The sequence below is a fragment of the Heteronotia binoei genome, chromosome 21 (genome assembly GCF_032191835.1).
Source record: "Heteronotia binoei isolate CCM8104 ecotype False Entrance Well chromosome 21, APGP_CSIRO_Hbin_v1, whole genome shotgun sequence".
Taxonomy (NCBI): Eukaryota; Metazoa; Chordata; class Lepidosauria; order Squamata; family Gekkonidae; genus Heteronotia; species Heteronotia binoei.
The window spans coordinates 191,628,526-191,643,400 of NC_083243.1; the positions used below are offsets into that span (position 1 = coordinate 191,628,526).

Here is a 14,875-nt window from a genome sequence, read left to right on the forward strand (position 1 = left end):
GGAGCTGATCTCTGCCAGCTGGAGATCAGTTGTAAAAGCAGGAGATCCCCAGGCCGCACCTGGAGGCTGGCAACCCTAAATACAATGGCCGTTTTCGCACTGACCTTAATCGGCAGCGACGTCCCTCTTCACCGCGCAGGATCTGCGCGGATTTCGCACCAATTGCTGCGGAGCACCCGGAAGAGCCGCAAAGTCCCGCGGCTTTTGCGGCGCAAATGGAAACTGGTTTTTGGCGGTTTCCATTTGCGCCGCAAAACCGCTGGACTTTGTGGCTCTTCCGGGTGCTCCGCAGCAATTGGTGTGAAATCCGCGCAGGATCTGCCGATTAAGGTCAGTGCGAAAACGCCCAATGTCAATTTTAGTTGCATGACAGTAATAATATTGGAACTTCTATTAAATTTTCAAGTTACTAAAAGGACATTCATATTTTAAACGTATTATCTAATGTTTAAGGGGGCCCACTTCATCAGGGGCCCACCTGCCATCAGGAAGGTTGACACCCTGGCCAGTCCACCACTGCTTTACATTTATTCATATTAAAATTCCTTTTGTTTGTTTTACCCAGTTTTCCCGTCAAGATCATTCTGTATCTGGACTCTGTCTTCTACTGTGTTTGCTACCCCTCCCAATTTAGTATCATCTGCGAATTTAATAAGCATCCCCTCTACTCACCCATCCAAATCATTTATAAAGATATTAAACAAAACAGGTCCCTCCTCTCCAAGGAAAGTTACTCCTCTCCAAGAGGATGAGGAACCATTTACAAGCACTTTTTGGGTGCAATCTGTCAACCAGTTACAGATCCACCTAACAGTAATAGGATCCAAACCACATTTTACCAATTTGTCCACAAGAATATTATATGGAATCAGTTTGGTGTAGTGGTTAAGTGTGCAGACTCTTATCTGGAAGAGCCAGGTTTGATTCCCCACTCCTCCACTTGCAGCTGCTAGAATGGCCTTGGGCCAGCCATAGCTCTGGAAGAGGTTGTCCTTGAAAGGGCAGCTGCTGTGAGAGCCCTCTCAGCCCCACCCACCTCACAGGGTGTCTGTTGTGGGGGAGGAAGGGGAAGGAGATGGTGAGCCGCTCTGAGACGCTTTGGGGTGGAGGGCGGGATATAAATCCAATATCTTCATCTACCTAACAGGGTGTCTGTTGTCAGGGAGGAAGGGAAAGGAGATTGTAGGCCACTCTGAGCCTCTGTCCTTGAAAGGGCAGCTGCTGTGAGAGCCCTCTCCAGGTCCACCCACCTCACAGGGTGTCTGTTGTGGGGGAGGAAGGTAAAGGAGATTGTGAGCCGCTCTGAGACTCTTCGGAGTGAAGGGCGGGATATAAATCCAATATCTTCATCTACCTCACAGGGTGTCTGTTGTGGGGGAGGAAGGGAAAGGAGATTGTGAGCCGCTCTGAGACTCTTCGGAGTGAAGGGAGGGATATAAATCCAATATCTTCATCTACCTCACAGGGTGCCTGTTGTGGGGGAGGAAGGTAAAGGAGATTGTGAGCCGCTCTGAGACTCTGAAATTTGAAGTGAAGGGCGGGATATAAATCCAACATAATCATCCTCAGCAGCAGCAGCAATAACCTTATAAAAAAGCCTTACTGAAATCAAGATAAAGTATGTCTACAGCAATCCCTTGATCCAGCAGAGGGGGCGGGGTAGTCTGACATGACTTGTTCTTGAGAAACCAGTGCTGGCTCTTTGTAATCACATCCATTCTTTAATGCTCAACGACTGACTGATGATTTGTTCTAAAACTTCCCAGGTACAGACACCAAGCTGACAGGTCAGTAGTTACCCAGATCCTCCTTTCCCTCCCTTCTTGAAGATGGGGACATTTGCCCACCTTCAGTTTTCTGGCAGCTCCCCTGTTCTCTCAAGTATTCTCAAAGATAATGGATAGAGGCTCAGAAATTATGTCCATGGGTTCTTTTAGTACACTTAGATGCAGATAGATCCAAGTGTGCAGCCGTGTTGGTATGAAGCAATAGAACAAAGCAGTAAACAAGTGGCACCTTTAAGACCAACAAAGTTTTATTCAGAATGTAACTAAATTTTATTCAAAATGTAAGCTTTCAAAAGCTTACCTTCTGAATAAAACTTAGTTGGCCTTAAAGGTGCGACTTGTCTACTGCTATATTCTACCCTTCGATGCAGTTCGTCTGGCCCTGAGGACTTACCTTCATTTAAAGAAACGAGGTGCTTATGTATGACCCCTAAGCCAATCCTAGGGTGCAACTCCCTTCCCTCATCCTGTGTTCTGTTTCTGACATGTTGAGCACCTTTTCCCTCAGAAGAGAAGACTGAGGAAAAGTTGGAATTGAGCAGTTCTGCACTCTTGTCATTACCCGTTACAATTTACCGTATTTTTTGCACCATAAGGCGCTTCGGACGATAGGACGCACCTTCCTCCTGGGGGGCGATCCGTTGCCTCCGCCTCCAATCCCGGCGCTTCCCCCGCGCCCGCCTGCCTGGCTCCAGCTTCTTCCAGCAAGCGCTGGGATCGCTCCACGCTGCCCCCTCCGCAAACCCAGCGCTTTGCGAGCGCCGGCTGTGGAGAGGGCAGCGTGCTTCCTCCGTGCCTGCCTGCCTGGCTCCAGCTCTGACGCTTACAGCAAGCGCTCGGATCGCTCCCTCTGCCCTCCGATCCCGGCGCTTGCTGTAAGCATCAGAGCTGAAGCCAGGCAGGCAGGCACAGAGGAAGCACGCTGCCCTCTCCACAGCCGGCGCTCGCAAAACGCTGGGTTTGCGGAGGGGACGGGTGCTTCCTCTGTGCCTGTCTGCCTGGCTTCAGCTCTGATGCTTACAGCAAGCGCCGGGATCTGAGGGCAGAGGGAGCGATCCTGGCGCTTGCTGTAAGCGTCAGAGTTGGAGCCAGGCAGCCAGGCGCGGGGGAAGCGCCGGGATCAGAGGCGGAGGCAGCGGATCACCCCCCCCCAGGAAGGTAGGTACCTTCGCTCCATAAGACGCACACACTTTTCCCCCTACTTTTTTTGGGGGGGGGAAGTGCGTCTCATGGTGCGAAAAATACAGTAATTTTCCTGTCCCTGCAAAGGGCCTACCATGTCCTTGCTCTTTTTCTTACTTTGAACATAAGAAAAGACCCCTTTTGTGTTGTTTTTAGCATCCCTTGCTAGCCTAGGCTCATGCTGAACTTTAGTTTACCTAACTTTCTCTCTATAAGCACTGGTGATTTCTTAATATTAATCCTGGTTATAAATTTCCTAAATGAGTCTTTATTTTTGAAGTCCTGAGAAAAGACAATGCGAACCAATGAGAACCATCACGGCAATGCGAACCATTTCCAGCTACGTCTACAGGGGTGTGCAATTTTTTTAACCAGTATTTTTTTTTAACTGCCGTTTTCTGGTTCAACTCTACTATAAAACAAACAAAAAAAAGGATTTCAGACAAAAACCTGGATCCTAATACTGGTATGGTATTTGGATCCAGGATTTTTCAGAAATGCCAATTTTTTACGGGCCCAAAAAGGGAAATACCAGTAAAAGAGAACAGCCAGCCCAATCGTGGGGTGGGCTTGTGTTCTCCTGCAACCGAGTTTAAACCAGACTGCATGAGAAGCCAATCTGCTGTGCCACAGAGAGATTGTGCCACATGGCATGCAGATCCTGGCTGGGGTGGCTTATGCTGCAGTCTGGTTTAAACTAGGTTGCAGAAGATGCCAACCCCAGGATCTTCTGTGCCATGAGGAGACGGCACCCCACACTATGCAAATCCTGCCCGGAATGGCTTCTTCTGCAGTCCAGTATAAACCATGCTGCACCAGAAGCCAGCCCCAGGATCTGCTGTGCCATGGCTAGCAGATCGCTCCCTGCAGCACAGCAGATCCTGGGGTTGGCTTCTCCTACAACCTGCTTCCACAGGCACAGCTGATCCTTGAGCTGTCTTCTGCTGTTCTTTTAAACTTTAAAAGAACCGCACCAGAAGATGATGATATTAGATTTATATCCTGCCCTATACTCCGAATCTCAGAGTCTCAGAGCAGTCGCAATCTCCTTTACCTTCCTCCCCCCCAACAACAGACACCCTGTGAGGTAGGTGGGGCTGAGAGAGTTCTTACAGCAGCTGTCCTTTCAAGGACAACTCCTACAAGAGCTATGGCTAACCCAAGACCATTCCAGCAGCTGCAAGTGGAGGAGTGGGGAATCAAACCCGGTTCTCCCAGATAAGAGTAGAGAAAGAAGAGTAGATAAAGAAGTACCTTTCTCCCTTTCTCACAATACAAGAACTTGTGGGCATTCAATGAAATTGCTGAGCAGTCGGGTTAGAATGGATAAACAGAGGTACTTCTTCACCCAAAGAGTGATTAACATGTGGAATTCACTGCCACAGGAGGTGGTGGCAGCTACAAGCATAGCCAGCTTCAAGAGGGGACTGGATAAAAATATGGAGCAGAAGTCCATCAGTGGCTATTAGCCACAATGTATGTGTGTGTGTGTGTGTGTATAAATTTTTTGGCCACTGTGTGACACAGAGTGTTGGACTGGATGGGCCATTGGCCTGATCCAACATTGCTTCTCTTATGTTCTTATTAAGAGTCCGCACATTTAACCACTACACCAAACTAGAAGCCTAACAAACAGCTGAGAGGCAGGAGCAATCTGCTACTGCCTCTCTACTGTTTTTGGATCTAGCAGGTGATTCCCAAATACATCTGGGATTTTTTGGGGGGGGATTTTCCCCTGGTTTTCCCAAGAACACACTTGGATACATTTGGGATGCCAAAATACACCCCAAAATATCAATAAAGAAGAAGAAGAAGATATTGGATTTATATCCCGCCCTCCACTCCGAAGAGTCTCAGAGCGGCTCACAATCTCCTTTCCCTTCCTCCCCCACAACAGACACCCTGTGAGGTAGATGAAGATATTGGATTTATATCCCGCCCTTCACTCCGAAGAGTCTCAGAGCGGCTCACAATCTCCTTTCCCTTCCTCCCCCACAACAGACACCCTGTGAGGTAGATGAAGATATTGGATTTATATCCCGCCCTCCACTCCGAAGAGTCTCAGAGCGGCTCACAATCTCCTTTCCCTTCCTCCCCCACAACAGACACCCTGTGAGGTAGATGAAGATATTGGATTTATATCCCGCCCTTCACTCCGAAGAGTCTCAGAGCGGCTCACAATCTCCTTTACCTTCCTCCCCAACAGACACCCTGTGAGGTGGGTGGGGCTGGAGAGGGCTCACTCAGCAGCTGCCCTTTCAAGGACAACCTCTGCCAGAGCTATGGCTGACCCAAGGCCATTCCAGCAGCTGCAAGTGGAGGAGCGGGGAATCAAACCCGGTTCTCCCAGATAAGAGTCCGCACACTTAACCACTACACCAAACTGGCTCTCTTAGAAAGGAATTGCAAGCTGAAACTTGGAATGCCATATGTAAATTCATCCTTTTCCACAGTGATACGAAGCCGGTCATACACTTGAATCAACAGGTTTCTGTAGATAAATTTTGATCTTGATTGGGAGACTTCAGCAGCCTGCTAAACATAATCCACCAAAAGTTCATTTAGTGGACATACTTAGCAAAGTCTGTTACAATCTTCAGTTCTACGTTTTGAAGACAGAGAGCATTCTCATATAATTAGGCAGTTCCAGAATTATGGATACTGGGACCCAGCTATAGCTTCAGATCACTCTAAAGATAGCATCAACCTACAGATCTCCGGTGACCCACTGGCAGGTAATAACCAAAGATTTAAGAATAAAATATTAGAAGATGTGAAAGAAAAAGATGGATTGGGTTTATCCAACTTGAAAATATATTTCACAGCTTGTTGTCTGGCATGGTTAAAAGAATGGATACTTTTCAGAAACAAAAGGTTACTAGAGCTACAAGTTCATGACTTGAGATACAGGTGGTGTGGCAGGTGTTAATTAAGGATCAAAGTAAAATTGGCTATTGATAGGTAATTGATAAGTAAAGGGGTGAGCTCCAACTGGTGGGACGAAAGAGGAGCAAATAAGGTTGCTTAAAGGGCAGTGTAAAAGGCACTTCAAGTGATGTGAAATATGTCTGTTGTGTTGCGAAAAGCTGGCCTTGCTTGGAAAGTCCCAAAGGGCCCCAGGAAATGGGACTGTGGTTAGCTAGCTAGCAAACTGATGTTACAACATGCAGCTTGATGAAACAGAAGTATATGTAATTGCACCCCGGGAGATGATTCCTGGAGAATCCCAAAGAAAGTTTTTTAATGAACAACTTCATTAAAGCTGCAGTTTAGCTTGTGTTATGACTGCAAATAATGCTGCCATGTAATGCCATGTATGGAAAGTACCCAAAAGACCCAAGTGCGTCCCGCCTGTATCGTGACATGTTTCCAGTTTGTGATGTGTTTCCAGTTCGCTTGATTTTGCTGATGTATAACTTTAAGCGGTATAAAACCCTGTGTTCTGTCTGTAATCGGGGTCAGACCCACAGCTTTTGGCATGAGCCACATGGGCCTGATCCATGCGCATGTTGTTTCAATAAAGAGAAAGCTGTTTTCCTGATCCTGCCTCAGGCCTCATCTGTCACTGAACCAACCATCAATTCCCTCCTGCAGGGTTTTCCTGCTACAGTGGGATGCTGTTTTATAGTATAATAAAGTGCATGTCAATCTTGATTTCAAAAATCATTATATTAGACATGCCATTCTGAGAATTTGGAACCCAGCTTGTGTCCAAAAACTTCTTTTGTGCATTTCAACCCAATAATCTTTTTTTAACAAGGAAAATGGTTATTAAACAAAGGTATTTTAACATACCAGAACATTTTAGATTTCTCACAAGCTGATTGTAAATTGAAAATGAGACTGCACTTGTCCATTTTTTAATGCACAATTATTGGAAAGATTTAAAATGGATAAAAGGTTGTGTGGTTTTGACCAATCTATGTCTATATTTGAAACAGAACTGTGTAAGAATTTCCAACATGTTATTGTGGAAATGTATGAACCTTTGCTGAAATTTGAAATGGAGGAAGAACTGGTAAAAAAATTCATGATAAAGTGATCAAAAATAATCGGTTATACTATTCAAATGGAACAATGAAAGAAATAGTTGAAAGTGCTCAAATAAATTCTAATTTAAGAGATAATTTTTATAAAATGATGTACTGGTAGTATATGACTCCAGATAAATTAGCTAAAATGTATAAAATGTTGGGAATAAATGCTGGAAATGTGAACAACATGGAGGGTCCTTTTATCACACGTGGTAAACTTATAATAAAGCCAAAAATACTAGATACAAATACATTCCATTATGCTGAATATTTTAAAGATTAATATGCAGTTGAAAGCAGGGGGGGTTGGGGGGCTAATGGATAAACAACTTGAAAATACGAAGTTCCATTTGACAATATGACGTATGACAATACCTAAGTCAATGACAGCAAGACTGTTACATGCTCAAAACTGGAAATCTACATCATTACCTTCAATACTTCTTGTATAAAAATCTTACTAAAACTTAGTTAAAAAAGAAGACGATGGAGTATAAATGATGTAAATAAATAATAACGTTGAATATGATAGGCAGATAAAAAGTAGGTTGTTGAATGGCTGAGAAGGAGAGAATGAGGCAGGGAAAGGGGAGAGGATAAGGGGGTTTCCAGGAGGAGAGAAAGAGGAAATAATGCAGGGAGGGGGATACGGGGAAAGTGAGGTACCACCCCACAAGTCCTTGTGGTTTTCCTAGTATGCAATTGTGTGTGGTGCAGGGCTGGCACCACACAACTGGGTCACAGGTTTCCTAGGCAGAGGCTGCCGGGCGGGGGGGGGGGACTTAAAACAAAGCAGCAGATAATGGTAGGCTGTTGGGTGGGAAAGAGAGAAGGAAGCAGGAAAAAGGGAGAGGCTATGGGGGCTTTCAGGAAAGGAAAAAAGGAAATTGTAGGAAAATTGAGGGGAAAATGAGATGATTCCCACAAATTCCTGTGGGAATTCCTGTTTCTGCTTGTTTAGCTATAATTATTATTTCTGCATGAAGCTGCAATGTGCTGCTTTTTAAACACATCTGTATGTAAAAGTAGCAAATGTTTCAGCGTAGTTAACGTGAAATTAGTTCCAAGTGAAATCTATGAAGCTGTCAAAGAGCTTCCAGCAGCTCCTGAAATTTTCTACGCTTACATAACATTAAATTTCTGAAAAAACCTACAGGTAGGTACTTCAGCACAAACAATTTCCAAGTATCAGCATAGCAAATAATCCAGCAGCTGCTTTAAGTGCTCATCAGTCAGTTGAGGGCCTGCCAATAAAACCTAGATATGCTCAAGTATTCGTTTCAGGAACAGCCTCTGGGCACAGGAAAAGAGATTCCTGGAAAACAAGGATAGTCTTTCATTGTGTTGCAGTACCTATGGAGGAGGTGGAAAAGGAGGACAATAATCAAAGCAACATACTCCTTTTCAGTTTCTAAAAAAAAGAAGACCTAATTTAATGAACTGACACTGCCGTTGTCCAAAAAATTACATTACAAGCTTCTCTCTTCTTTGCTCAACCTATAATAAGACGGCAAGATGCTTATTACAATGCTGAAATTTGTATAATTTGGCTTCCTGAGCTACTTTAAAAGACAATTAGTCTGTAGAGAGTTTACTTAAGACTGTAACATGTTACAGAAAAAGCTGCCAGCGTGCCTTTTACCATCTTTTTCTCTTCCCCTTCCCCTTTGAAACATCTATAATAATAATAATAAAATTTTATTTGTATCCCGCCCTCCCCGCCTAGGCAGGCTCAGGGTGGCTAACAGCATTTCATAAAACATACAATGATAAATATAAACTTTAAATGTAACAAATATAAAACTTTAAGTTTAACATCATTTAAAAACCAGTCAATATAATTAAAATTTTTATAGCTTAATCTGACAGTGACGATGGCATTTTCGACGCTAGTTCCATCAGTTTACACAGTTTACACAATGACATAGGTCCTTAAATAGGACCGTGTTGGCGGATCCTTAATTAACAACCTTATTCAGCAGTCCGTATATGCTAGCTAGAAGAGGGCGGTCTTGCAGGCCCTGCGGAACTGATCTAAAGTGTTGTGAACTATTTGAAACTATTTATTGGTTGTGAAGATATTGTGCTACTGTTATTTTTAAATCCCCCACCACCACTATCTTATCAGCACACAACTACCTGTATTTAAAAAAAAAAAAAAAGTATGCAGCTCTGGGTAAATTTCAACTGAATGCTAGCTTTTTGTAAGTTGTCAGCTTCTTCCGCCATTCATGAGTATGGGGGTTGGATTTCCGCACAAGATTCAAGCACCCACCTGCAAACATGTGACCCCCCCCCCCCACCTTCTCAGCCACTTGTTGCCTAGAAAATACAGAGGGAGAAGGCCAAAGGGTTGAAGGACTGTGAAAGCACACGTTTGTGAACACTATCTATAATATAGTGGGTCCCTGGCATTGATGAGGCGAGGTGGTAGCGCAACATCAGCTCTTTATTGATCTCAGCATAATCAAGGCTAAGCATGAGACTGCTGAACTGGGCCAACAGGGCCAACTAATAACACACGCGTGTTCCCACACAAGCATTCGATTGGTCCATTCAAACCAGTGGGGGCCCCATAATCGGAGCAGGGCTGCAGGGTTTAGGATCCTGCTGCCCATTGTTCCCAAATCCCCAAGCTGGGGCGTCAAGCTCCAATGAGCCAGGCAGGAACACCCAACTGAGTTCTCACTTGAATCCACATACATTACACTATCATAAACCCCTCATGTTACGCTAATAGGAAGAAACGCACACATGTATAGTGAGAGAAGAGCCGATTTGGCTAACCTGTCGTAAAAGGGAAGACAGATTAATATTCCAGCTTCAAGCCCGTAAAACCGGTAATACACATCATGACATGACTAGTTAAATGCTGTATTGGCACGAAGTGGCAAGCTCAGCACCCCAGTACAGGATTACTCCCACAGAATCCCTCCCAGCTAGAAAGGAAAGTGTTAAATATGCAACTAGCTCAATGGATGCTTGCCAAGACCAGGTGGACCAGGAAGGAAAAGAGCGACATCCACACCAATGCTAAGACTGTCCTTTGTTTTAGCAGCCTTGCTGTCCTGCATCCATTTCTCTCAAAGAAGTGTCAAGATGAAATATTGACCAGTGTAATTTAGCCAGTATTCCTTTGCCTTTAATTTCCTAGCTTTATGTACCACCTGTACTGATGTATTTCCCATGCTTCTGAGCTTTCCGTCTGCAGCAGAATACAGTCACATGAAGACATGGACCTTCCTTATAAAGAATCAATCCACTGATCCATTGAAGTCAGAACTGTCTACTGGCATGGACTTTCCAAGCCTTAAGTAGAAGTCTTTCATATCACTTACTTACCTGTCCTTTTAGCCGCAGAGAGTGAACCAGGTCAGTGCATGCCAAGCAGATGCTCTACCACTGAGCCACAGCCCTTCTCCTTTATTCATTATATACTAGTGAGAATAAAAGACCTCTTGCTCCCTCTTACCCATGATTCTGATCCCTTATTCCCACAAAGATATGAAACCCCAGCCAAGCTAGAGGGTAGCAGGAAAAGAGAAAGGAGAATGCCAATTCCATATGAGCTTCAGCAAGGATAAAATGGTGGGCAAGCAGACTGCTGGCAAATGCTACACAATGGACAGAAAAGGGAGTCTAGGGTTTCCCTACAAGAGGGTTCAAGCATCCACATGAACACATGCAATTCCCCAGCCTTTTTGGTTGCTTGCAGCTAGGAGAGCAGGGAGGGGAGACAGCTGAAGGGCTGAGAGATCTTTACAGTGCCTGTTATGAGGCTACATGCTGGATATTAGAATCTTCTGGCCTGATACTACATAGATGTTAAATGTGATGCTCAAAAGGAAGGTTTAACATTAACAACTTCTTCACTAGTTTCTAGTTAGTCACTGCTTACCTTTCCTTCAAATCTGGCTGTGCCTCCGAGTGGCACCCGGGTATTTCTGGGAGGTAGAGTAAATGCTGGTGCTTCTGTTAGAGCAGGAGATCTTAAAGAGGAGTGGTCTAGCGTTAAGCTGGCTTTGGAGATCCTAGTAGATGTCACCAGTTTCATGTCCCCCATGTCAAGAGCTTCAACAGCAAGAGAAGAAAAAAAGAGGGAGAAATATCAGTTTCTTCTTCTATGGCAACAAATAAAATATTGAGCAAAAGTCAAATTTTATTTCTGTTGAATTTACTGGGAGAACGGAAAATGAAAACAAGTGGGAATACATAGGGCATTTTCGCACTGACCTTAATCGGCAGCAACGTCCCTCTTCACCGCGCAGGATCTGTGCAGATTTCACACCAATTGCTGCGGAGCACCCAGAAGAGCTGCAAAGTCCCGCGGCTTTTGCGGCGCAAATGGAAACCGCCAAAAACCAGTTTCCATTTGCGCCGCAAATGCCGCGGGACTTTGCGGCTCTTCCGGGTGCTCCGCAGCAATTGGTGCGAAATGGTGAAGAGGGACGTCACTGCCGATTAAGGTCTATGCAAAAATGCCCATAGTCTTTTAGGCACTGAAGGTGTTGTCACAGAAAAAACTTGTTGCCAATGTACAAATTCATGTTTTCTGTCTATAGAGTTTGACCAAAGAAGGTTCTACAGCATTAAAAAACACACGGACCAAAACCAGTTTTACTAGATATAACAGAGATGAGTATGTGAATATCATGACTACCAGTGTCCATTCCATATTACCAACCATTCTTTAAAAAAAACACCATTATTCTATCTCAGGGGTGGCCAAACTTGCTTAGCATAAGAGCCACATAGAATAAATGTCAAAATGTCAGATGTTTGAGAGCCACAAGACATGAACCTCAGATGTCTGTGAGGCACAATACAGGACGGGACAGGACGGAACGGGAAGGGAGGGAGGGGTAGAAAGAAAGCAACTTTAAATACATTCTCCAAGAAGCCAGAAGAGATTTAAAGAGAGAAATGCCTTCTCCAAGCCGGCTAATGAGGCAGAGGGGGTTTCAAGAACCACACAATATGTGTGAAAGAGCCATATGTGGCTCCCAAGCCACCGTATGGCCAGCCCTGTTCTATCTCCTGTCCGTATGGCACCTATTGAAATTACCAAGAGTATTTAACTTGAGCTAGATTGTGTACAACAACAAAATATGAAACCCACAGGACAAAGAATAATTGATCTGGAAATTTTTCAGGGAAAAAGAGGAGAGGTAATTCTACAAGTAAAAGGAGATTTAAAAACACACGTTCTTTGCATGTGTGAAAAAAGCTGGGGAAACAGACTAAACAGGAAAAAAAATGTCAAACAGCAAGAAAAACCCAGCAAGCTGAAAATGGAGCATACTGTTCTTCTCTAATCAGTTAAAGTACCTCAAGAGATACTTGCAACAATAATAAATAACTGTAATAGTCTAGACAAGGAGTGTGGTTTTTTTTAAACGGTCTGATTCCATTTTATATTACTTTCCTGGACAGCCCAGCAAAGAATTAACTGTACTATAAACAGTTTTGCAATAGCAGTCCTCAAAATGGGGAAGGGAAATGAACTGAAAGTCCAAAGTTTTGACAAGTTGTGCTCCTGTTTATTTAGTACAAACTGATTTTTAAAAATGATACCACCAATCAAGAATCATCTGTGCAGCACCAATTAAGAATCGTCTGGGCAATACATAGAATAACCAGTTTTTCTCTCTTATTAGTTGGCAAAATCGTATGAAGTTGATAAAATGAGTGCTTTTCTAAACAACCCAGTGAAAAGGTCAGTACCTCCTCATACATGTCATGAGGGGCCCTTAAGTTCACTAAGTGCCTCTAACAGGCATTCCCCTTCCAGCAGGTCTAGGCAGCCATTTTCAAAATCAAGGCTCTGCCTCAGTCACAATCTTGACACGGGGCAGGAAGAAAAATGTCCCTCGGGGAGGGATGGTGGCTCAGTGGCAGAGCATCTGCTTGGGAAGCAGAAGGTCCCAGGTTCAATCCCTGGCATCTCCAAAAAGGGTCCAGGCAAATAGGTGTGAAAAACCTCAGCTTGAGACCCTGGAGAGCAGGGGAGGGATGGTGGCTCAGTGGTAGAGCATCTGCTTGGGAAGCAGAAGGTCCCAGGTTCAATCCCTGGCATCTCCAAAAAAGGGTCCAGGCAAATAGGTGTGAAAAACCTCAGCTTGAGACCCTGGAGAGCAGGGGAGGGATGGTGGCTCAGTGGCAGAGCATCTGCTTGGGAAGCAGAAGGTCCCAGGTTCAATCCCTGGCATCTCCAAAAAAGGGTCCAGGCAAATAGGTGTGAAAAACCTCAGCTTGAGACCCTGGAGAGCAGGGGAGGGATGGTGGCTCAGTGGCAGAGCATCTGCTTGGGAAGCAGAAGGTCCCAGGTTCAATCCCTGGCATCTCCAACTAAAAAGGGTCCAGGCAAATAGGTGTGAAAAACCTCAGCTTGAGACCCTGGAGAGCAGGGGAGGGATGGTGGCTCAGTGGTAGAGCATCTGCTTGGGAAGCAGAAGGTTTTTTGGAGATGCCAGGGATTGAACCTGGGAGCTTCTGCTTCCCAAGCAGATGCTCTGCCACTGAGCCACCATCCCTCCCCTGCTCTCCAGGGTCTCCAGCTGAGGTTTTTCACACCTATTTGCCTGGACCCTTTTTTAGAGATGCCAGGGATTGAACCTGGGACCTTCTTCTTCCCAAGCAGATGCTATACCACTGAGCCACCGTCCCTCCCCTAACATATGAAGCTGCCTTATACTGAATCAGACCCTCGGTCCATCAAAGTCAGTATTGTCTTCTCAGACTGGCAGCGGCTCTCCAGGGTCTCCAGCTGAGGTTTTTCACACCTATTTGCCTGGACCCTTTTTTGGAGATGCCGGGGATTGAACCTGGGACCTTCTGCTTCCCAAGCAGATGCTCTGCCACTGAGCCACCATCCCATCCCCAATCTCTCACACACAGTAGGTCTAAGTTTTTCTTACACACACAGAAGCCCAGGCAATCAACTCTTTGGTAATACATTTTTTTTAAGTTTATTGTAATTGTTGTAGCCATAGGCCTAACATCCCAACATATAATACACCACATATAGTGTACCCTCCACAACATTTTGTATAACAGGATAAAAGTTTAAAACTAAGATAGTAAGAAATAAAATGCAACAAAAATATCCATAAGATAACATGGAATTACAATTTGGCTGAAATTCACCACCGAATTCGCTGATGCTAATTTCTTCATTATATTTATTGATAAAAATATAGAAGCCGCGCCACTGAAGTTAACAAAAGGGATAACATCAGTCAATAAAAAATTAATTGCTCATCTGAGCTGGAAAAATTTACAAGAAGAAGTTGACTCAGGAGTTTGTTTCAAATGGACCCATAGAAGGAGCAATGTAGAATGTAGTGTACAATATCTTCCACCTGATTAAAATCACAAGGGCAGAGGCATTATTCCACAGGGTTTTGGTTTGTTTTGTTTTAAAAAATCTACCCCTTAAATACTCAGATGGCTTACTTTGCCATCTGGTAATATATAAAATAACATCTCCCAGATAAAGTGATAGTTTTTTAAAAATTCTGGAAAATGTTTCATACCATTCTATATAAAGTTGTACATTGTGCAATTGAGCTTTAAGCGGTATAACAATTAACAGAAAAGGTGAGGTCACTGACTGCACTGTTATTTACGTTAGCCCCAGAAATGTACAAAGAACAGCAAGTAAAGTGTCTGCCCTGCATCACCAGCTAACATTCTATAATGCTAAAGTCATTGATAAAAGTGAATAATTAACTTTGCGCAAGCCTGTAGTTAATAACAGGCACTGCCAGGCAAACAAGGATCAGTGAGGGAAACATGCTAAGAAGCTGGTTAGCAAAAAAAAAAGTGTTTACACCTTCACTTGAGAAATAAATTTTCCTTTCTTGTTTCTCC

At 44.2% G+C, this 14,875-nt stretch overlaps 1 protein-coding gene across 2 annotated transcripts in view; it reads right to left on the reverse strand.

The window, feature by feature from the left end:
• MYLK (myosin light chain kinase) overlaps positions 1-14,875 on the reverse strand; it is a 440,102-nt gene that overhangs the window by 339,764 nt on the left and 85,463 nt on the right. For both annotated transcript variants that reach the window (XM_060262723.1, XM_060262722.1), the window contains one exon: positions 10,902-11,074. In XM_060262723.1, the coding sequence (XP_060118706.1) occupies positions 10,902-11,074 (173 nt within the window). Of the gene's footprint in view, positions 1-10,901; positions 11,075-14,875 lie in introns of those variants that run through there.